The 25261-nt window shown below is 38.0% G+C and overlaps 1 protein-coding gene across 1 annotated transcript in view; it reads right to left on the bottom strand.

Moving 5' to 3' along the window:
- Positions 1–6294: 6294 nt before the first annotated feature.
- Positions 6295–25261, bottom strand: part of arhgap35a (Rho GTPase activating protein 35a) — a 74442-nt gene continuing 55475 nt past the window's right edge. Inside the window, exons 4-7 of the mRNA XM_017490871.3 lie at positions 18688–18765; positions 15833–15964; positions 10712–10817; positions 6295–9699 (exon numbers count right to left, since the gene is read on the bottom strand). Of these exons, the coding sequence (XP_017346360.1) occupies positions 9273–9699; positions 10712–10817; positions 15833–15964; positions 18688–18765 (743 nt within the window). The 3' untranslated portion in view covers positions 6295–9272. The remainder of the gene's footprint in view (positions 9700–10711; positions 10818–15832; positions 15965–18687; positions 18766–25261) is intronic.

The raw sequence follows: 25261 nt of genomic DNA, 5'->3' as shown, positions 1-25261 counted from the left end.
TAAATGTGTGTCTCCACTTTGCATTCAAAATTGTGAGATTTGCTTTTTATATAGTTTTGTGGGTGTCACTAAAGCTAAATCAGCTGTGCCCCAAGGTCATGTTTTTCTCTCAAACTAGCTTTTAACCATAGCTACTATGACTTAGACATAACTGGAGAGAAATCTGTCTTCCATTATAGTTAACCACAAAATATTTCCGTATAACACCTGAAAAATAATACAGAGTACCAGAATTCCAGAGTGAAATTATTCCAAGCACTGCAGCTAGCTAACACTACCATTTGGTTTACACTAGCATGCTAATATCACTAAATATCAATAAAAATGCTAAACATATAAAGAACCATTGGAAAGTAAGATGATTATGATTAATTTGTCATAGTCAAATAGTAAAAACATATGCACTGTTCAATTACTGACAATGTACTGACACTGTACTGACATGACCGAACATACTGCTCCAAGTAACCTAGGTAGCAAACTAATTTAAAACCTGTTATAGAGACTTTCAGTACAGAAACCCTAAGCAACCATGCAGTATTCATTTTTTTTTCCTGTTGTTTTCTCGTGATTTCGATAACAAATTGTTTTCTTACTATGTAATTTTATCCTGAGAAAATCTTGCGCTTTGTGAATGGGACTGGAGTTACATGCACAGTGGCATCTTCACCATCATAAATGTAATAATTGCCCGCAGTAGAGATGGCCTTTAACTCCGCATTAAGAGAAATGGATCGAGTGTCTGACGGTAATGTGGAAGTCGTCAATCCTGCAGGTTTGAGGTATTTTTGTAGGCCACCCCGGAAGTTAGCATCACCCTGATTCCCTCCACAAAAAGCCAACAGGATTTTAAATTGGCTTTTGGATTATTGCAGAAAATAATCTGTGTCCAAAAAAAGTTTATGATTCTTACATGTTTCGTTCATTAAGGTAATCTTCACAAATGAACACAACTTTTATGAATTTTGACGCCTAAATACAATCGCCAGAAGTAAAAGCTAATGTTAGACTATAAACGAACTACACCATGGTCGCATGACTTCAACGTCACCACACACCTAGGCTTCTGACAACTCTTTCAATCTTTATTTAAAAAACACTACAATTGGAAAATATTATAAATTGATATATCTAAAGTTGGAAAGTTTGAGTTGGAATAGTTTGCAAGAGCGCGAGTATAAACACAACGAGGCTGCACTAGATGAGATTTCCTGTTCGGCGTAATGACGTATAATGTACCCAACAACCTCCGTAGTCCCATTTAGCCACATATTAGCAACTTTTTCAAGACACGCAAAAGCTTTATAAAAAAAAAAAAAAAAAAAAAAAAAATTACAAATCACGAGTGAGGTCGTATAATAAAACGTAAAATTATCTTGAGCTTGTGTTAACCACAGACCTTATTTCAGGCATTTAACCAAAAACCCATTGACTTTGGGATGATGGATGTCAAGTACCCAGAAAAATTAAGTCGAGATCACGAAAAAACAACAAAGAAAAAATTAATAATGAATGGCCGCTTAGGGCTCCCGTAGCCTATTTTAGCGAGTCACTAGCATTTTTATTTGAGGTACACACTTGGCAATGAGCGAAACAAAAAAAGACCAAATCTAATTAGTGTCTTTCTTTTACTGGTGTTGCGGGACCACTTCTTTTATGGTGCCTTTTGCTTTCTCTGTTTTTGTTTCTCAGCCCCAGATGGATATGTGCTACATCATAATCTTCAATTGGCACATATTTATCTTAATTCCATCAACCTTCTGGTACCATTTATATATATATATATATATATATATATATATATATATATATATATATATATATATATATATATATATATATATAAAAAGATGTAGGGAATGTAAGATGTAAGGAATTATGAAGCAGTAGTATTAGCCAATAAAAAAAACAAAAAAAAAAATTATCATGCTAAGGAGGGGGCCACATATAAATTATGTTCTAGCCCAAACCCAACCAGATATATACTATAAAATACTTATGCATATGTTGTATTTTATATTACGTATTCTGATACAGACCAAAAAAAAAAAAAAAAAAAACCTTACAAAATAAACTGGGAGCTGGAGAAGACCTGTTCTGGAAAAAGGAAGCTCATCATGTTCTGCAGTGCAAAGACTGAAGTTATAGCATGTATATTTGTACAGGATGTGTTTTTCAAAATGTTTTACTCATATGACCAGCAATACAGTTATCTTTGATAAGCCATTGCAACAGAAAGGGTTTTTAGGTTATGCTTATATCTGATCACCGTTCAAAAGCTTAGTATTAGGTTTCTGAATAAAAATAACCACACTATACGTTAGATTTGCATTCCATGAATAAAGGAGGGGAGGATTGGCAGGCTACAGGCAGGCATGTCATGTGCCAGTGTTGCCAGACACTAAAGTAAAGCTGCTCGCCTGTGTCCTGACTGTAAACAAACAGAACAGGAGGACAGATGGTCATCCAAGACCTGGTCATTGTCTCCTGACCCCCATTAAGAGATGCACTAGGTCATAGCATCAGATGATGACACTCTCTGCCAATGACAGCAACTTTGTCAGAGGTACTTACACCTTTTATAGAAGGATAACTTTTTAAAGGAATCATCTTCCTTGTTTCCATAACACCAATTACATACTGTGTTGTATGGTGATTTTTAAAAAACACTTTCTGTACAAGTACACAAGATAATTATAGTTGTCTCTCAGAATATATGGGCTAGATCATGCAATCACAATCCACTTTTCAGAGGCCTCTAGCAAGACCAGAATATATTTGTAAGATGTTTTTTTGGACTAGAACAGAATATCTACTGCATATAGACAGGTTGAAGGTCTTTGAGGACTGGTTTGAGAACCCCTGCCCTTGCATAGTAGCTACAAAATGCTGATAAACACAATACTACTAATATGATATAACCGATTAACATAGTTCTAATAGCTAATAGTCCTTACTGCAGCATTAGCATAGTGTATAGCAAATGTTATCCTGCTAACTATCTTTTACAAACAGCTAATATTTTTGGCATATAACTGGAGATAATTATAACTATATAAAATGTTAGAGGAGCATTTTGAATTTTTAATTATTCATTTTTTTCAAATGTATAAATCATATTTCACTGTTCAACCAAACAAAAGACTGCAGGAATCTTAAAGGAATGCCAGTATGTTTCAACCTATCTACTCTAGCGCTATCTACTGCATCTGTAGCAGGCACAGGATTACCACAGACAAAAATCCTGACACCATTTCCTGTACAAAGAAAACAGTGGGAAACCGGTTTACTCAAAACTCCTTTAAAATGGAAGTCTATGGGCAATTGTTGAGAGTCAATAAGTATTTGTTAATAATGTATTTCAATTATTCCGGTAAAGGTATTTTGCATTCAAAAATCAAGTTAGTTAGTTAATCTTTTCAGAGATCTGACTTCTTGCTTAGAGCAAAGAATTGTGATTATACATTTAAAAGAGTAGCTCAGGTATTCCCCAGTTGCATGCAGACACCACAAAACCTTAGGATGTTTTCCTATTCTTTTCTCAGTTCAAGGACGTGAACTGAAATTCTCACCTACGGCAATTGCACATAAATTAAATAAAATTATTAAGTGCTACTTAAAAAAACATAAATACACATGCTGTATTTATCTGGATCAAGTAAGCACAACATGAATCTCCTTAATCTGAAGTGAACAAGAACTAAGTAAGCCCATTTACATTTGTTAGGTTTGTTTTATTCCTTGCATAATTCAGCTAATCGTAAATGAATGAACACAGGGGAAGCACAAAATAAATATTGACATTCAGTCAATAGTGATTAGCTTGAATATGCCGGATTATTCATTTAATATTCCCACTTTTTGCCATTTGTTTAGTGTCATATATGCAGAGATAGTATGATGTTTATTTTTCCCCCTGAAAGAGCTTTATGTTTCAAAGTACTACTATGAGATCTTCAACATAATCTGCATGACCAAAACAACTTCACAAATCACTGAATTGTTATTAAAACATTTTCCCCATGTGGCATTAGTGTTGGATTTTAAACAGCATATTCTGAAGCCATAAAATAGTGCATTATAATTTTTTTTCAAATTATATATATATATATATATATATATATATATATATATATATATATATATATATATATATATATATATATATATATACACACACACACACAGTGCATCCGGAAAGTATTCACAACACTTCACCTTTTCCACATTTTGTTATGTTACAGCCTTATTCCAAAATGGAATAAGGGATGGCCAATACCATCCCGACAGTGAAGCATGGTGGTGGCAGCATCATGCTGTGGGGATGTTTTTCAGCAGCAGGAACTGGGAGACTAGTCAGGATCGGTCAGATGAATGCAGCAATGTACAGAGACATCCTTGATGAAAACCTGCTCCAGAGTGCTCTGGACCTCAGACTAGGGTGAAGGTTTATCTTCCAACAGGACAACGACACTAAGCACACAGCCAAGATAACAAAGGAGTGGCTACAGGACAACTCTGTGAATGTCCTTGAGTGGCCCAGCCAGAGCCCAGACTTGAACCCGATTGAACATCTCGAGAGAGGTCTGAAAATGGCTGTGCACCGACGCTGCCCATCCAACCTGATGGAGCTTGAGAGGTCCTGCAAAGAAGAATGGGAGAAACTGTCCCAAAATAGGTGTGCCAAGCTTGTAGCATCATACTCAAAAAGACTTGAGGCTGTAATTGGTGGCAAAGGTGCTTCAACAAAGTATTGAGCAAAGGCTGTGAATACTTATGTACATGTGCTTTTTTTGTTTTTTATTTTTAACAAATTTGCAAAGATTTCAAACAAACTTCTTTCATGTTGTCATTATGGGGTATTGTTTGTAGAATTTTGAGGAAAATAATGAATTTAATCCATCGTGGAATAAAACTGTAACATAACAAAATGTGGAAAAAGTGAAGCGCTGTGAATACTTTCCGGATGCTCTCTCTCTGTGTGTGTGTGTGTGTGTGTGTGTGTGTGTGTGTGTGTGTGTGTGTGTGTGTGTGTGTGAGTATATGTATGTATGTATGTATATATATATATATATATATATATATATATATATATATATATATATATATATATATATATATATATATATATATATATATATATATATATATATATATATATATATATAAATAAAAACACACACACAGAGTTTCTCACAAAAGTGAGTACACACCTCACATTTTCATAAATATTTGGTATCTTTTCATGTGACAACACTGAAGAAATGACACTTTGCTACAATGTAAAGTAGTGAGTGTACAGATTGTGTAACAGTGTAAATTTGCAGTCCCCTCAAAATAACTCAACACACAGCCATTAATGTCTAAACCATTGGCAACAAAAGTGAGTACACCCCTAAGTGAAAATGTCCAAATTGGGCCCAATTAGCCATTTTCCCTCCCCGGTGTCATGTGACTTGTTAGTGTTACAAGGTCTCAGGTGTAAATGGAGAGCAGGTGTGTTAAATTTGGTGTCATCGCTCTCACACTCCCTCATACTGGTCACTGGAAGTTCAACATAGCACCTCATGGCAAAGAACTCTCTGAGGATCTGAAAAAAAGAATTGTTGCTCTACATAAAGATGGCCTAGGCTATAAGAAGATAGCCAAGACCCTGACACTGAGCTGCAGCACGGTGACCAAGACCATACAGCATTTTAAAAGGACAGGTTCCACTCAGAACAGGCCTCGCCATGGTTAACCAAAGAGGTTGAGTGCACGTGCTCAGCGTCATATCCAGAGGTTGTGTATGGGAAACAGACGTACGAGTGCTGCCATCATTGCTGCAGAGGCTGAAGGGGTGTGTGTGTGTGTGTGTGTGTGTGTGTGTGTGTGTGTGTGTGTGTGTGTGTATGTATGTATGTATGTATGTATGTATATCTATACATATATACACACATATTTTTTATATATATATATAAAAATAAAAAATATATATATAAAATATAAATATATAAAAAATATAAATATATAATATATATATATGTACATATATACACACATATATACACATTTATATATATATATATATATATATATATATATATATATATATACATACATACATACACACACACATATATATATATATATATGTGTGTGTGTGTGTGTGTGTATGTATGTATATACATATATACACACACACACACACATTATATATATATATATACACACAAATATTTTGAAACGTGTAAGACCAGATTTTATGTTTCTGTGGTAAGTGGTGGAAACTTTGGAAAAACATGAGGCAAGAAACATATTACAAGATTGATTTATTAACTATAATACAGCTCACATAAGGCCTTACTGTTTATACACCATTCCCACTGAGACAAATGACCAGAGCAAATAACGTCATGATTTTTGTTTCTTCTCAGTTTACTTCATGATTTTTTTTTTTTTTTTTTTTTATCTTTCATTAATGCAGGGTTTTTTTTCTCTCTTAAATACGAAGAGTTGAAGGTTCCAACTCCCAGACTTGGAGCTGAATCATGCACTACATCATGTGGCCTTTACACCATTCACAAAATTGTTAAAAATTGTCTTTTTTTTTTTTTAATTATTAAAATAATACATAAAAAGAAACCTTTTTTTTTTCTATCACCATTGACTACAGGGCAAATTGTTAGACCCCCTAACATACAAATAAACAACCATTTTGAATATAGTTTTGCTTGTTTCTCATTTAACTTAACAATTGGTCACCACTGTTGCAAAAAAAATAAAATAATAATAATAATAACGCAGCCACATAAGATTGCTGAAACATCACATTTTTAATTCCCATTTGATGCCCTTCCTTGACTTTCACTTGCCCTTTTTGCACAGTCTTTGGCCGCTAAGGATCAACTCTGTATTGAGACACTGACATATGATTTACACTGAGAACGTGGCAAGACAGCAATCAACTGCAAAGTACCAGGAGAGCATGGATCCTTCTCCCTATTTTCCCAAAAAATACCATGTGAACTGAAAAGAGAAGAAAAATAGCTGAGGTGCGAGTCGGACTGGCCGTTTAAAATCTCGACACGTTTTCTGCCCACACTTAAAGTGCACAAGTCTGGGCAGAAAACGTGTTGGGATTTCAAACAACCAATCAGATGCTTAATGTGACTTTGACTGGCAGGGCAGAAGTAGTGGGCAGTTCAGGTCAGAAAGATTCATTACAGACCTACACTATGAGAAATGTCAATTAAAAATGTCTACTTCTGAAGTCCTAAAAATCCCTGTTTAATTCCAAAACTCAGCCTGTTGAGTAACATCAGCATCATGATTTTTTTTTTTGCAGAATTCTCTCAGACATGACAATAACATTAATGAAGTTGACAATTAGGAAGAATTGATAGTTAATGAGCCATTATCACAGCGGTGACCTGAGAATTAAAAAAAAAAACAACAAACAAAAAAAAGTAGAAGATGAAGTGCTGAGAAGTGTTGCCGAGTAAGGTTCTTCAGGATTTCTCTATGGTGACGCTGTGTGAACAGGAACCATGATTTAAAGTGCATCCAGCACTTCTATGACGGGAAGGGAGGGGGATCCGAATGGACTTCGTGTCCAAGGTAGATCATAAAACCGAAGGCTGAGTCAGTCTGAGGTGTAGTACCTTGTTGGCACAGCAGATGGCAGTAGCACACTCAAATATAAGCACAAAGATGGAAACTACATAGCAAAAAAACAAACAAACAAACAAACAAACAAACAAACAAAAAAAAAACAGGCACGGTCTTCCCTTTAAGGTTCTCTCTTTCTTTCTACTCTCCTTCAGACAAAAAGCATTTCTGACTGAGCAACAGTCGATTCAAAATCTTTTGGAAGTCTAAATGGAATAGTGCAGCAGAGTTTGGACTGAGTGACGCAAGTGTGTTTTTAGACGAAGCAGCTTTCCTTTCAGTGTTAACACACAGACAACCAAAATCACCAGCCATATATTTCTAAACACAACCTTCACATCTCTTTTTGTCCTCCATCAAAAACCCATCCATTGGACACACTTTTGGAAGCTGCCAAAATCTCACGGTGACATTTCAAAAGCATAAAGTGTTACATTCAGGCAGGCGCACACACAAACGCATAATCGCACATACACATTTAATGTTTCAGCTCACTAGTGCATTATCTTCACATCTCTGTTCTAAAGAAGAATCTCACCGAGATCCGTTATCAGAGTGGAGCACAACTGAACCCTGACTGACGCATCAAGAAAACACACACTATCTTTTTTTTCTTTTTCTTCCAGAACAGAAATGGAAACAAGTCTCCTAGCATGGTCTTGAGATTCTGGCTCATTGTGAAGGCAGAGAGATGAACAGAGATGCTGAGAAGACTTCAAATCCCATAATGCTGTGCATAAAAAAAAAAAGTACCAAAGTTCACTGTAGTCCACTGCCAATGAAACCAGATACAGTTCGTCAAGTTCTTGTTTGGGCTGTTTTCTTTAAACATGTTCCTCTGTAAACAGGACTCATTCAGGCAGGGAGGAAGCGGAATGTGGCTGACAGAGTTGTCGTGTCTTCAATTGCTGGAGCAAGTCTTTAAAAAAAAAAAAAAAAAGTGATAACAATAGTGGTTGAAAGATAAAAAATAAAAAAAAAATGCTGAGAATGCTAAGGATGGCTTCTTGCCACATTTAGCTTCATTCCTATTGGTGGAGACAGGACAAGGGCCTGGGAGGTTAAGTAGAGCAGATAATCGACGGTGTGCAGAGTTCAGTTCAGATCTTTTAGTCCAGACCTCACACATCAAGTCCATTTCTACTCAGTCACCTCTCACGTAAATCGGGATTGGCCAGGTAACAGGCTTCAGCACACACTCCTATTATCACATCTGTCCTGTGCTGACCCAAAGAGAGCACGCTCTCAGATCTATTTGTGCGCATGTGCTATATATATATATATATATATATATATATATATATATATATATATATATATATATATATATATATATATATATATATATGCAAGAATGTGTGTATGCTTTTCAATTATATGAGTGCAGTGATCTATAACGAGGAGCAAAAGATGTTACTGGAGTGTCTCACTGCTGAAGTGGCTTGACCTTCTCGCTATGTCGAACACTCTAATTCTTCCCTCACTGCATGCTCGATCACCTGCAGACATACTTCCTCAATCATTTTCTCTAAGAATCACTCTCCATTCATGTAATCTCTCTTTCCTGGCTTCAGAACTTCTCTTTCACGTTCGCACTCTCTCTCTATACATCCTTCTCTGCTTCACAGCGTGTGTTGTTCAGTTGATGTGTGGTGCGGGTGCATTGGAGGCAGCAGACTCTGGATAGGTGACTGTGGCGTTGGGGGAGGAGAATGGGGTGGGGACTGCTGAGATTGGCTGAAGGGTGTGGCTACGTGCTGGACCGGGGTGTAACAGGATGAGTAGGCGGAGCCGGACATGGATGTTGTGGAAGACAGGGTGGCAGTGGGGGATCCTGGGAGCCCAGGCAGGCCGCTCGTGGTGTCGACCAGAGGCTGATTGTAGAAAAAGAAAGCACACTGGTAGATGAAGGTCTCAATGATTGTCTGGTAAGTGCGCGTTGCTGTCAGCGCATCCATTGTGGTGAAGTCAGGGCGCATCAGTGTAGGCCAGAAACAGATGGATAGGTTATCACTGGTCATCAGATTCACACGACTGTTCTGGCTCACCCTGAGACAGAGAAAAGCAGAGAGAGATTCAGATGGAATTTAACAGAAAATAACACAATCATATTATAGACTGTAGACATTTTCTAGGCTGACAGATTCTTTTAAAACTGGCAGGGATCCATTATTAGAACATATTTGCATATTAGTCCCTCTTCACTAAACACTTAAACGAGTGATAAATCTGCATAGTTTATTTAAAAAAACAAAAAAAACAAAACAACAACAAAAAAATTGTACCGTCTTCCTTACTCATGTTTTAGCATTATGGTATTCTTGGACTAGTCTAAGAATATTTTCAACAGAGACCTCAATGCTTTTCTGTCACAAGTTCTCTTGAAAAGAGTATCTGCTAAATGCTATAATATTTCATAATGCGAAATTATATAAAAGGTGAAAATTGTGTGCCTTTCTTAAGAAAGAAAAAATCTTAAATTGTGCCCACAGTACTTTAAAACTTGTCTTTCTTGTCAGCCCCCTCTGACAGTAGTAATCTGTTCCAATTTATATGCTCACTATACATGCTATAACACACACACACACTATATAAGCACAACCTAATAGTACACTACATTCTTGATAGAAAGCCAGTCGATATTCATCCACAGGAAAAGAGTGACTCCAATATTGTTGGAATTTACTTAAATATAAATGTTATCACTTTTAAGACATATTGTTTTGAATTATAAAATTGGTAAATTTTTTATTAAAATGATGTTAAATAAAAAAATAAACATATGACATTTCCCTGACCAGGATAAAGTTGCTACTGAAGATGAAGGAATGAACGAACTAACTAACTAAAATAAGAACATGGAATCTTAAATATTTTTGTGCCTACAAATATGAAAGAAAATCCTAATAGTACTTATTAGGATAATAAACAGAACTGTGAAAGCTATTTTGAACACTACTACAACTCTGAATCGTTTATATAGTGAGGAGAACATGCCGGTGTGTACGTGTTGTGCATATCTAAGAGCATGAAGTTTAGAAGTTGTGAAGTAATAACGCACTTGTTCAGGTGGCTGATGACGTATTTGAAGACATCGTAGTTTTCTCGGGGGAACCTGCGCAGCACGTCCTTCATGGTGAGGAACCGCTGCTCTCGATCATTGATCTCTGTGGGAGGTAAGACAGAGATGAGAATGAGAATGAGACACACAGAAAAAGGGACACAAAAATAGAGACACCTCCAGACACAGCCTCTTGGGACATCAACACGAGTAATGACTCGAGCAAGCAGCCGGAGGTGAAGGAGAAGAAGAGATAAGGCAGACAAACAGAAAACAGCATGACACACTGCGTGCATGCACAGTTCACCCCGTTAAGACTTCATGTTTAGCCTTCTTTCATACACACGCAAAGAAAAATACCTCCTAACATATTTGTCGGAAATTCTATGAGCTATTAAATGACAATACAGTTACAGATAAAAGCGTCTATTTAGATCTGATTTTACAGAAGTGACCTATGTGGCAATCAACACAATTTAGATCAGTTGTTTAAAAAAGAAAAAAAAAAAAAAAAAAAAAAAAAAAAAAAGGTGTTTTAGGATGTCATGTTGATTTTTCTTAATTCACATACACAAATAATGCAAATGAACTAAAATTGCACTTGTATTTTAATTAATAAGAACTTTTAATGTTGATTGCATTACTCACAGTAAATTGCAAAGAAATGCACAACCAGGCAATAAGGTAACAACTGTGCATATAAGGTACTGTCCTTGATTTATTTATTTATTTATTTATTTATTTATGCACGCAAAATTAATGTGTCAGGAAATTTTACTTGACATGTAGAATCCATTTGAAACGTCTGCCATGTTTCACCAGTGTCTCGAAGCATTTAAAATATATATATATATATATATATATATATATATATATATATATATATATATATATATATATATATATATATAAACCTCTGACACAGTTAACCCGAATCCCAAATTGCTTTCTATTAACTATAAACTCACCAGACAATTTAATAGGAACACCTGTAGGCCTGCTCATTCATGCAATTACCCAAACAATCAACAATGTTACAGCAGCTAAAAGAATGAGAATGGCGCAAAATAGCGAAAGATATCCAGCAGCAGTTCTGCAAGCAGATAAGCCTTGTTGATTAGGTCAGAGGAGAATGGCCAGACTGGTTTGATCGGACAGGAAGTCTACGGTAACTCAAACAACCACTCCTTACAACTGTAAAAACAGAAAATCATCACAGAATGCAAAACACATTGAAACTTAAGGAGGATGGACTACAACTACGAGAAGACCACATGAGGTTCACTGAAGCTTCACAGCTTTACTGACTTGAGACTTGAAAATGCCACTCATTCAATGTTGTTTGTTTTTTGCACTATTCTGTGTAAACTCTAGAGACCGATGTGTGTGAAAATCCCAGGAGATCAGCAGTTTCTGAAACACTCAAACCAGTCCATCTGGCACCAACCACCATGCCACGGTCAGACTTGATGGGATCACATTTTCTCTCAATTAAGGCGTTTGATGATGAAGCTCTTGACCTGTATCTGCATGATATTATGCATTGTGCTGCTGCCACGTGAGTGGTTGATTGGATAATTGCATGAATCAATAAGGATAGAGGCATTGCAATTTAAGGGGCCAGCGAGTATATATGCTTACTGCATAGGCTATCACATAATGATGTTGTACACCCTACCTAATGCATGATATGTCCAATGAAATTCAGCTAGAGAGAGAGAAAGAGAGAGAAGTTTGCTCATGTCAAGCATTTATTTCTGGAGTGAAGCAAAATTTGCCAATAGAATAAGAAAACTACAAGCTTGAAATGTGTAATGTCGTTTAGAAATAGGTGTAATGATCTTATAATAAGAAATACTAGATAAGTTGGACAATATTCAAGTTTTCTTCACTTACCAAGATGACTTTTTTTTGCAGTGTGGTTTAACTGTGTTAAATCATTAACACAGATTTCTTTTGCCTTTGAATACAAAATAATAAAAAAAACTTGAGCAGTATTCAAAGAGTCAAATTTGTTCCGACAGCCCTGGTACACACCCAAATGAAAGGTCAGGCGCCAATATTCTGCTCCAGCAATGAGAAAGGGTGGATCCTTCTACAACTGCATATGGTGCCTGACTTCCTATCACTGTCATCAGGGGAGACTGAGAGATGCTTTCAGGATGAGGCAAAAACCAAACAGCGCGCGCACACACACACACGCACACATGTGCGTCCCCTGGGTGCTGCAAGAACGATGGATGCACTGAGTCAGATCGACTTACATCAGCCCTCAGAGAGCTCTCTGTCAGGACACGTGACCACTATGGCAGATGTGCTGCTCCTGAGTATCACACACAGACACACAGACTGATGTCAGCATCTCACATGCAAACACTGTCAGTTTAACACTCCAGTATTCCTCACACAGTCACACACCCTCACACATCCACTGATGCATCATTTAATGGAGTAACACCAGAGCAAACCTTCCTAGCACCTCATGCTGAGGCAACGCGATGATTTAATCTTCAAAAGATACTAACAGCCTGTAGTCAATCAAAATCAGATCACAACAGACAACCCTCACTGTACGCTCGTCTGCTAAGGCAATTCGTCCATGTTTAATGCAATATGTCAAACTCCCAATCTGGAAGTCCCTCGGATAACATATCCGTTATTCGAGGCCAAAGGTATTGAGTAAATGCCAGAACAATGCAGTCACTTTAGAGAGCTAGCTTCACAGCCACTGACAGAGAACAAGTCTGCTGCATTGTTGCCATGACGCTCGGTGACAGACGGGCAGGCCTGGAGCTCCGCCCACCACCTGCAGGGAGTGACTCTGCAATCATGTAACCTGCCGTCTGTCCATTCCCCTTTCATCATCATCCCCCCACCCAAAAAATAAAATAAATAAATAAATAAATTCAAGAACACTACAATCACTTCATGTGTGGTTTTCTCTCGAGTGTTTCAATGCTTGAAAAGTGCATATTTCCCTCACTGTCCCCTCCTGAGTGTTAGAGTAATAAAAGTCTATGAAGGCAGAAGTGCTGCATTTACTGTCTCAGCTCGACTAGCTTCTATTACCTTAACATATAGTAAGACATCCATGACAGCATAAAAGCACTGGAAGTAAAAACGCACTTAAATCCTGTCACATTGCTTGGGCTTGCTTTCAGTCTTCTATTGGCAGAGTGATATAATGCTGGAGTGTCTCTCCAAAAGGACTGAAGAGTTTCAGAAACATGCTTAAATGCTCCCAAGTAGCAGGCTAACTACAGACATGGGCTGCAGTTTCAGTCTAATTGTTGGTGCATCCTGAGGTTGGAGGAAAGCCCAGAGCCGAGCACAGAATTTCACACTGCATGAGGATGAAGCTCAGTGCTGCGTGAGCAAAACAACTCCCCACTGCAGATAGTCTTCTTCACACAAAACCTTGCCCTTTCATTTTTCATATACAGCTCTTTGAACAAGCCAGTACAGAGCATCTTTAGACCATGACTACGCATGTGGATGCAGCAGCTACGCAAGAAGCATTGTACTGCATTGCTATTTTTGTACAGCTGGGGGATTCAAAATCTATGTCCATTATGCAGGGAGGGTAGAGCTCACAAACCTCACCTGCACTAGAATACCTTTTTTGACCACTTTCTCTGATTCTGTACAACAAGGAAGTTGGGAAGGCTTATAATTAGTAGCAGCAGCACAAACACAGATGGTATATTAGGCCATTAAACTAATCAGGTTATGAAAGCGAAGAGTATACTGTAGTTCTCATCCTACTAATGTAGGAAATTGGTGGTGGCAGTGGTAGCCCAGTGGTGACAATGTTGGCCTACTGATCAAAAAGGTCATGAGCTCAAATTCCAGCATTACCGAACTGCCACTGCTGGGCCCCTGAGCAAGGCCCTTAACCCTCAACTGCTCAGTTAAGTAGTAAGTAATGAGTTACATAAGTCGCTCTGGATAAGGGCATCTGTCAAATGCAATAAATGGAAATGGAAAGTGACTACAAGAGGCACCATTGCGTTGTTTTATATACTGCATTAACTGGAAATTAATATATAGATCTTGGGCAAAGAGAAAAGGAGCTATGAAAAGGTAAAAAATTTTGTTCGAAATTTAGTTCTACTGTATATTTTATAACAATTCTCCAGCTGTGATCCTTGGAGATTTTTTTGACCACTCAAACCATCCTCTTCACAGTGCGTTCAGACAATATAGACACACGTCCAATTCCAGGTTGATTCAGGTGCCAATAATTGCTGCAGATCTCTATTTAACAAAGATTTCTTTTTAATAATTGCGTTTGCAATTGTTTGATTTCCATGAAAGCAGAGTATTTTTGTGAATTTTTTGAACAAATGATCAAAAGGTAAAACAACAAAGACAACTTTTCACAGCCTTCCTTGCTCGTATTTACCAAGGGTGCAAATATTAGTGGAGAGCACTGTATACTACAGGCTTCAAAATTACATTTTGTGTAGTACAATGATTGGGGTCTCTGACTACCCACATTATCAAAATTACTACATTTATTACTGACCATTTGAATTAAAATAATGTCAAATAATGTCTACTGGAGTCGAATGTGTTCCGTTGGTGCATAGTTCAGAAATTAAAAATGCTCTATGGCTTCAATAAATAGCCATAGAAAAATAGAACAATAAATCAAGATATTATTGCACTTGAGGGGGTTGGGGAGGGGGTCCTTCCAATGTTGTGACATTTATTTTACTGCAAAAAGAATTACATTCTCTGCCTTAGTGGATCAGCTATTTAGTTAAATGTAGACAACATTGTCCTTTAATAGCATCGCCTCTTCTGCTACATAGTGCAGGCCAAGACCACCAAATGGAAAAAGTGTCCAGCGCTCCACACTTAACTTTTCAACGGTCCTCTGGGCATTATCAGTACTCTATGTCTCACTGATTTCTCCAGTGTGACACCAAGATTCCACCAAAGTATGAGAAGTATGACAATTGAGAAGCAAAATTGCTGCAATGAAACTATGCACAATAATTATTTCCTTTACAAATAAATGATGAAACAAATGAAATTCAACTATTACCCACCTCTAGTACACAAATGAGCTTTTCTGAAACCATACAGAAATTTTTACTCTTTAGCAGTACTTACTAAAGGCCTCCACCAGCTCCACCTGCATGTTGTAGGGCACCAGAGGGTCTGGCAGCTCAGAAAAGAAGCTCTTCATGGCTCCGGCTACAGTGTTCACAGAGAAGTCCTTTTCCACCAGGTCCAGGTTGGAATCTAAGAGTCAAGAATCAACAACAGTCAGATAATATACACTGATTTCACCATTTCACAATCTCTCACACACAACCTACATGGAAAGCAGGTGTGCTATTTTGAAGAAACCACCCACTGGCTGAAAAGCCATTATAAACACCACTTCTATTTCAAACCTGTTCCATTCACAACCATCGTGTCCAGTGCGGTCTCTGTAAATCGCTAAATTACCCATATACCCATGAAATACATGTTTAATTGGAGGAATCTCATACCAAGCAAGATGAGTCTGCTGTGTACGAGGAACAATAGAAACAGGGAGGGAAAAAAAATTACAGACGCAAGGACAAAGAAAAGCGATCTTATTAAAACTATACAGCGAGCGTTATCAAAGCATTGGCATGCACTGCAAGAATATACTTTAAATTCTGCAGAAGGAAGAAAGAATCAATGGTGTGAAGCTGCTTACTGATTGCAGAAGGAAAAAAAAAAAAAAGCAAAACTTAATTAAAAAGTTGCCTTTTGATTACAGTTTGTTGCCTCTCTTATAGAGAGGGAGAACAGAAGCAATGCTACTGAGAGAGATAGAGAGGTAATGATTTTCTGGGTTTTTTTTTCTTTTTCCAGTGGATAAATTATTCAGTGAACATTAAATATACAGCATTGTATAAGGTCAGAATATGTCACATGGTCAAAATTGATTGTGCATCTATATCTGTTCATGGATGTCTGCATGTTAGTGGCTACCTGTATGCTGCAGTTTCATTCCTGTATGCTAGGACCTAATCGATTAATCTCCTATTATTACTCCGATCCACATCTCCTCTTAGCTCACGCCAGACGGAACCAACCCTGACAGAACCCAGCAGTGCAGCAGTGCGTGTTTGTGCACAAGCTTCATTACCTAAACCAATACGCAAGTAATTAACTGACCTTCATTCCCTATTCTCTAGACACAGAGGTGCCAATGCACAGTCAATGCACACAACAAATATAAACTGATGCAGAAGCAGAAAGGTCTCAAACTGACAATTAAATATCGGTACTGTATTGCATTCACACACTCAGATTAACTAGTGGATAGAATCCACATAATAAGCCATCTAGACTCTGAGCTGAATCGATAGCTGTACATAACTACAGGTTTATTAAGCAGAACAGCTGCACAGTGGTCTTATTGATATAAATGTGATTTGTTCAGAAGCCTTCAACTGCAGATACAGGAGATTTCAAAAGTGCTTTGGTCAGATTATACCGAAGTCAAAAAGCAACCATATGCAGTGCGTGCACGAGTCATTTATTCTAACAGATCAAACTCAAGCACTTCAAATCTGCCATTGTTGAGCTGTTGAACAAGCTCCTTATCCCTCACTGCTCCAGCAGCGCCCACGGCTTCCTTCCAAGCTGTGATAAATATTTTGTTGTACGGAGCACATGTATAAGTATAATCACAGCAAAAAAAGATGTCTTTCTGGCAATTACCGTTTATGACAGGAGAATAGTTTTTGGGCTGGGATGATAGAATTTAACACCACTAGGGATCTAACTAAATATGAATTCATTATTGGGAATGAACAGATAATGTATACTAAATGGATACAAATACAAATATGAATAAGAGGCACACTAGAAAGGTTGCCAGAATGGTTCACAGTGCAGCTGGTTGAGAATAGAGTTGCATCATTCATTCATTCATTCATCCTTAGTAACTGCCTGGTCAGGGTTGTAGTCGATCAAACTATGCTACTAGTTTGTGTATGTTTTGGGAAACAGGACCATTTCTGGTGGGTTCAAACAAAAATAATAACTGTGTGAGCAGGATTAAACAAATAAGTCCCATGCATGCCTAGGTGAGTTTGAGGAACTGTCAGAGTCAGAATTCACACACAATCATGACAGTGCTGGCATTTCAACTTCTTTTTCCAGTGTTTCCAGGGGCATAGGTGTAGGGGTCATATATTGCATAAAGGGTACATATTCCTTGAAATCTATCTCCCTGCAGGTTTCATCCCTAAACAAAATCTAACACGCCTGTTTTAGTTGATCAAGACCTTCTTAAGACAATGATTAGATGGTCAGGTGGGCACGATTATGGTTGGAGCTAAAGTTTTCAGGAAGATAGATCTCCAAATATCCATATCTATATTTAGATTTAAACCCAAAGTGTGACACATCTACTAAAAGAACAAAACAGCAAAATGAAAACGTTTCAATACCCAACCGTGTTTACTTTTGTTGCTTAAGTGATGCTGTGCACAAAGGTGAACCTATGGACATTTCTGTGCTTAATTAGCACAATGATGTAAAGTACCAAGATGGCAAGATTGACGAAAACTATAACCAAATAGATTATTTGATGCAACTAGAGGAGAAAGTCTCATCATGGATACCAGCCTTTGACATTTTAATACAAAATATATTAAGCGTACATTATAATAAGCGAAAACAATTCAGATCACAAAATGTTATATGAGTATACTTATTATTTTTATTTGTAAAAGCCAAAACAATTGTAGGTTTCAGTTGATGTGTATTCTATTAGCCGAAACCTACCACAAATGGCTATAACGGGATGCATGCTAAAAGCAGTTTGTATGACAGCTAGAGTAAACTACTTACGAGAGTCTACTTGCTCTCTCTTATATCATGTTTTTAAGGGATATTTGCAGGGCACTTTAAATCTGTTCTCTTAAAAAGTTGACTGAGAATGAACATGTGAAATGGTGAATAGTAGAATGCCTCACCTTGGTCAAATTGCCGCTGAATGCTCTCCATCTCAGCCTTGTTGCCACTCACCCTGTAGATTCCCTCTGTGCTCAGACCTGAAAGAGAGTACAAAAACAGAGAGAAAGCATTAATTTTGCTGTGGTTGATGTGGATCTTGTTGCAAGGCAGGGATACACACTGGACTGGATGCCAGTCCATCGCAGGCAATCACACTCACTCACACCTCGGGGCAATTTAGAGAAGCCAATCCCCATATTAGCATGTTTTTTGAACAGGTGAAGAAACCTGAGGATCTGGCAGAAACCCACACTGACATGTGGAGAACAAGCAAAACTCCATACAGACAGAAACCGGAGCTCAGTAACAGACCTAAGACCCTAGAGCTACCAAGTTCTCCACATTGCACAAAAGAAGCCACTTGGAAGGGCAAAGCCCAAATGTATGAAGCTAAATCTTTTTTAGAACTCACCATGCTTGGACAAGTGCGCCAGCTTCCATATTTTGTATACACGAGTTAACAGATAACCACGATTGGCTTCTATTGTTCTGATGACAAGGAGAGTAAAGAATGTCCTACCACTTGCTACAGCTAATCATGCTCTCCTGGACTCTCGGTCACAGATAGCAATGGCATCAAATCTATTTAAACTAGATGACAAGGCAAACACTTAGACAGCATTAATTCAGGAGTTTAAATAGCACACAGTATGCATTCAACTTCCTCCTTGTTTCTGTCAAGCACTACAGATGCTCAAGCTTCCTATTACAGGAAGGTGATACTCTAGAATGCTCCATTCCTCTAATCACAAAACACCTGCAGTGTTTAGCCAATCAAAACGCATCAATAAAAAACATGTCAACCAAAACAGTACACAAACATGATATCATTCAGTGTTTATTCTCCCAGGCATTCACAGCCTGGACCCTCAGGTGCCGACAACACTTCCGGAGTGACGGACAGCTCAAGACAAATTCAGAAACAAGGCAGCTCGGTGTAGTAGTGAAGTACATTGATTTGCCACCTGCTCCCAATTGAGTTTCAATTTCTATGGAGCCTTGGGGCAGGAAGCCTATGAGTTTGTGTATGAGCGACCTGATGGGGTCCTTTCCACACCTCTATATATCATAACAGAACACAACGGGTAAAAATGAGTGTGGGGGGGGGGGGGGGGTGTAAGAGAGAGCAAGACAGTGACAGAAAAAGCAGTCTGAGGCGAAATGCAATGGAAAATATCAGTGTGAGTCACTGTGGCAAAATAACGCCCAGCAGGGTGAACCAACCATGACATTAAGATCTGACTGCTTTTTATGTTCATGTGATGTGATTACTAGACTGGAAGCCAGTGCAGCTTACCATGCAACATGAAGTCACACAAAGCAATACATCAGTGAAAGGAAGAAATAATATGCCAGGACATAATTTGCCACAATGACTAATTCACAGTTCATTATCCCGTATTTTCATTAATGAACATTTCCTCTACTGATTCACATACTCCAGATTGTCCTGTCGAGCTGAATTAGCATTTTAACTCTTAACGTTAGCCAAAACTATTATAAACCTGAGGTGAGGTGGAGAAAATGACAACAAACTCTGCCCACACACCAACTGATGGTCCAAACTTTAACCATCCTTTAAACAAGTTTTAGCAGGAAATGTGGTATAACAGTTATGCGATGTCTGGGACACAAACCAAAGAAAATGAGAAAATCCCACACAAAGAATGACGCATTTAATTTTTTCTCTGCTGAATTGTCTTTTAAACATCAACCCTCCACATTACGAGTATTGTTGCGATTAAAAACACCACACACTTTCAGATTATGCTCACCAGAGTCCAGTTCAGTTATCCTGACACTCAAAAGGCAGGGGTTTCATAAATTGTTGTTTGTTTTTTTGTAGAATTCCCCCTTCAGATCGAAACTCCTGTGGACCTGAGAGAGTTCTCCCTAAAGCTCAATGACCAGCCTTTCTTATATGGAAGATTAACTGTCTGCCTGCATTTCTTTACCATCTGACATGATGACATCTAGACCCTCCAGCAACAAGTAAATGTGTTAGTTGACCAGTCTATGCAACCCCTACAGCTCGGTTGTCATTTGTTATCCATCTTTCACGCCTGCTTCAAGCCGTTTTTTCTCCCCATATAAAGGTCTGTGTTTCCCCCACTTCCAGATGTTGAATCTTTATTATTGAGCATGGACTGTGAGACCGTAAGACTGGATTTTATACATCTCACACCACAGGATAATATAGGAACAGTAATTGTTTAAGATCAGCCTAAAACTGGGACACCTCATCCTACAGAGAGGAATCTCATCTAGTGTGTGCCAGGCAAGAAGAGTTTCTTAACGTTTTATAAGAGTGAATGGTGTTGCAAGGAAAATTAACATGCACAAAAAAGTACTTGGCTGAGTGACAAAAATTAACCATAAACTCTGTTTCCCCCTTCTGCAGTCAACTAAGACAAAGCCTCACATAGCTTTTAAAAATAAAAAAGCCCAATTCAGATGTTATAACTACTCATATTCCTCTGTATTTTCATCACTATCCATAACAATTGGTATTTCCTGACGTTTCAGGAGTAGTTCTCAGATGCTTAACTATTCTAAAAAGTGAGGGAGAGAGAATGGAAGGGAAGAGACACTGCATCCTGCTTGAAACTGTCGGCCTGTGGACAATAGAAGGAAGTCCTCCTTCATATCTCTCTCTCTTTCTCTCTGCGAGTGATTGTCATAATCAAGCACCATTATTCTTGAAATATCAGCGAATGTAAGGTCACACAGAGACAGAAGGAGAAGTCTCTGTGCTCACATAGGGGTCAAAAGCTCACTGCGCCCTTAGCATCACTGATGCACAGCTTCCTGAGCAACACATATAACCCTCAAATCGAGGTCATTTCCTGTGGCCATGTTATGCATATCCTCCTTGAACTACGCACTATACATGGCATTTCAGCAGTATCAGTGAGCAAATGCTGATAAATAAGCAATGTGTTGGCCCATATCAGGACCACACAAAATCCACAACCTCTTCAGAAGCACACTCAAGTGTACGCCAATTCTTCATATGCAAGAGTGGACTACTTTGCCGCTTCCTTTTGCCACAATGACATCCTGTACTGTAATTCAGCCTACGTCTATGGTCCTGCGCAGTCCTGGTATTAAATCACAAGTAGGTAGCTGAGAGCTGTTTATACCTGGTATTTTCATGTGCAGCAACTGTGTCCTCTGGGATCGGATTTCACAAATAATGTTGCTGACCAGTCAATCCTCCGACATTTTCCTCTTTCCTTCATTACAGAAGGGCATTTCTTTCTGTAGTTGAATCCCAAATTATCTATTCAATATATAGTGCACTGTATACAGATTCTATAACACCACTAAATTGTTATACCCTATGCAGTGAACATATGTAGTGTGTAAAGAAATTTGGAGCATAGTATAAATGTATATGAGGAGCGACAATTAAACAAGATAGACTAATCTAATTATATTCATCTAGACAAGCCAAAGATGGAAATTAAATTAAAACAAAAATGTATAATACGATTAGAATTCTCATTATTTTCTTTAGTTACAAATAAACTGTTATGGGGCGGTGGTGGCTGGGGGGGGGAGTGTTGGCTTGGGGGTAAAGGCTCTGGGTTACTGATCGGAAAGTCGGGGGTTCAAGCCCCAGTTCTGCCAAGCTGCCACTGTTTGGCCCTCAAGCAAGGCCCTTAACCCTTTAAGCTCCAGGGGAGCCGCGCTCTGACCCCAACATTCTGGCATGCTGGGATATGCAAAGAAAACAATTTCACTGTGCTGTAATGTATACGTGACCGATAAAGACTCATTATCATAATCATCATTATATAAAAAGATTCATGTAAACACAGACTAACTCAAATATTAATATAATTAAAAACTCTGTATAAATGAGTAATGTCCTATTTTAAGTAGTCCCCAGTGGACACTTTCATACTCTTCCTCAAGTTGTTACTTGGATATTGCATTTTTAAGGTAACCGTACATTTACTTGAGAAAGGTTTTTTGGACTCTATCCTTATGTGCTTGGTTATACGACTTCCTGACCCCATCCAAAACATATTAATAAATACACCTGTACTTACCACTTGCCACTTCTGATCATATCACCTGACATGCACATTAATACAAAGTCTAAGCGGCATCCAAATGTTATACTCTCTCAGGGTAGCACCCCCATTAGTAACAAGGTCACCATGCTGAAGGAATGGCAAAGCCTGCTGGCCTTTACGCCAGCCTGTATAAAGCACGCCCACACATGATAGAACATGTTGATAGAAAGACAGTAAATAATATGAACTGAAGGGAAAAGGGAGGAAAAGAGAGAACAAGAAAGGGGTATAAAAAAAATAATAAAACAGGAAGCTTTAGGAACAATTGGTAGACAAAGCCTTAGTAGTATGAAAGAGAGGGACACTGATAACCAAAATAAAAGTAAAACCGCAACACAGCTTCTCCTTAACATGTACGTCATATTAGAAATCATATGTCAGATAAAAAATAAAATAGTATAGTCCAATCTTAGGGTGAAGTAATGTCTCAATACCAGGGTCTGTGCTTACTTTCATAATGAACTAAAAGAGAAACAGTGCTGGTGTGTGTTAAAAACAATCAGAGGGGGTAATGTGGTTTGCCTGAATGATACGGAGCAAAACACGGGCCATAGAATTAAATGCACATTAATCATGATCTAATTTGTGTCCTCTGTAATTAGTTAATTGTGAAACATCTGAATTATTTCCTACCATATGGATGATTAAATAAATAAATAAATAAATAAATAAAGTAGAAAGAAAGCTTTAAAAAAAAAAAAAAAAAAAAAAAACCAGCTTCACTGAACATCACTGAACTTTTGCTAAGCGTGCTGCAAATTCCCCACACAACAATGCTTTTTTTCCCTACACGCATTCATTCTAAAATGTATTCATTTACAATCACGACAGCCAGAAGGATGTCTGCTTCTGTCACAGTCATGGAAGTGCCATGAACCAATTTAAAATCCCATCTAAATAGCTTGTAGTGATATGAGGAAGATGTGGTAATTAAGAAAGCAAGGAAGTGTATTTAAGTGAGTGCGTCGCTATCATTGCTATCAGTGCATCAGAGTGTGGCCAGTTGTAACAGTGGGCTCCACCCAATGACTAAAGCAATGAACTGAGACCAAGATTGGGCTCATTTCTGGCTCTCAGATATTGATCTCAATGGGGAAGCTATTGAGCAGAAAATTACAGCACAAGGCTCAGCATCCCACTACTATTACAGAAACACACACAGAAATACACATACATACACACACAAACGACTACAATTGAGTTAAACAAAACCCCTCCATATTTCTTTATGCCCCCTAGTGGTAAAAATGGCTTGTTCCAGTGGGTGGGGTTTACATGTGATTCCCAGGCAAAACCACTCAAAATTGAGATTCTCCATTTCCAGTCAGAGATACATAAGGTGATAGACTATAAACTATGCATGCAGCTGACATTTAACCAAAGAGTGTGGCATATCATAATAGTCTATGCACCAACCACAAAAACTCTGTGGAGCAACATTTGCGCATGGCTCACTATTTACTACTTTATTTTAGATAGTGTTGGACATCTGCCTTCCCAAAGGAACTGCGATCTGTTCCCCCAACACAGAGAATTAAACTAAAGGCCCATGTGTGTGCCAGTGAACTCATTACCCATGGACAACCCTAATCCCTGCAAGCTAACCACACTAAAGCTACTGACCCAAATCATATCTCTGCTGTCTGCACACAAAGATGTGATTAACACATGTCCATCCCAAACCGAACACTACAGAAACGCAGCATTACTACAGAGCTCAATCCGAGAGGATATATATCACTCAAAATCTCAGAACATCCTACACCATAATAATCAGATCTCACTGTGACTGATCGCTGAATTGCTGGTAGTTTCGATCCTTAGCATGTCCATGAAACAGGTTTTCACAGAAAGAGGCTATTTAAAAGAAAGAGACCAACCGCAGGCTGCAGTTCGAGTGACGAAATGGAAGGTGACTGTGAAAGAGGCTCACAACAAAAAACAAATCACAAACATCTGGATACATGATGGCTTGCTATTATCTTGAATTCACACTGGATGTGACACGTATGCAAAACATCTGCATAGTGCAAGTGACTGTTCATCCATTTTACACCAGCATTCTGTACTGCACGTTGGGCCAGCTGTAATTACAATACAGTTTAACAGTACATGAGATAGTGGGACTGAACAAACAGCATATTTGTTTATTGAGTATTTGAGATTTAAATGAAGCTTTCACTTGGCACAAGTGCACAAGTTAAAAAAAAAAAGAAAAAAAAGAAAAAGAAAGGTGATTTGCACAGAGGTATAATAATAATAATAATAATAATAATAATAATAATAATGACTATTTCCACCTATCCTGTAGTTTGATTAAGTCATCAATCTGGAAGCATGGTCTTATGCTTATCAAATCTTATCAAACCTGGTTACTAGTTTACACAACGTAATGGTCAGCCTAATATTACTCAGCATGCTAATGATTTTCACTACTGGTTTATACAAT

This window comes from Ictalurus punctatus, chromosome 17, assembly GCF_001660625.3.
Source record: "Ictalurus punctatus breed USDA103 chromosome 17, Coco_2.0, whole genome shotgun sequence".
Classification (NCBI taxonomy): domain Eukaryota; kingdom Metazoa; phylum Chordata; class Actinopteri; order Siluriformes; family Ictaluridae; genus Ictalurus; species Ictalurus punctatus.
This window is presented reverse-complemented; position numbering and strand designations above follow the sequence as displayed.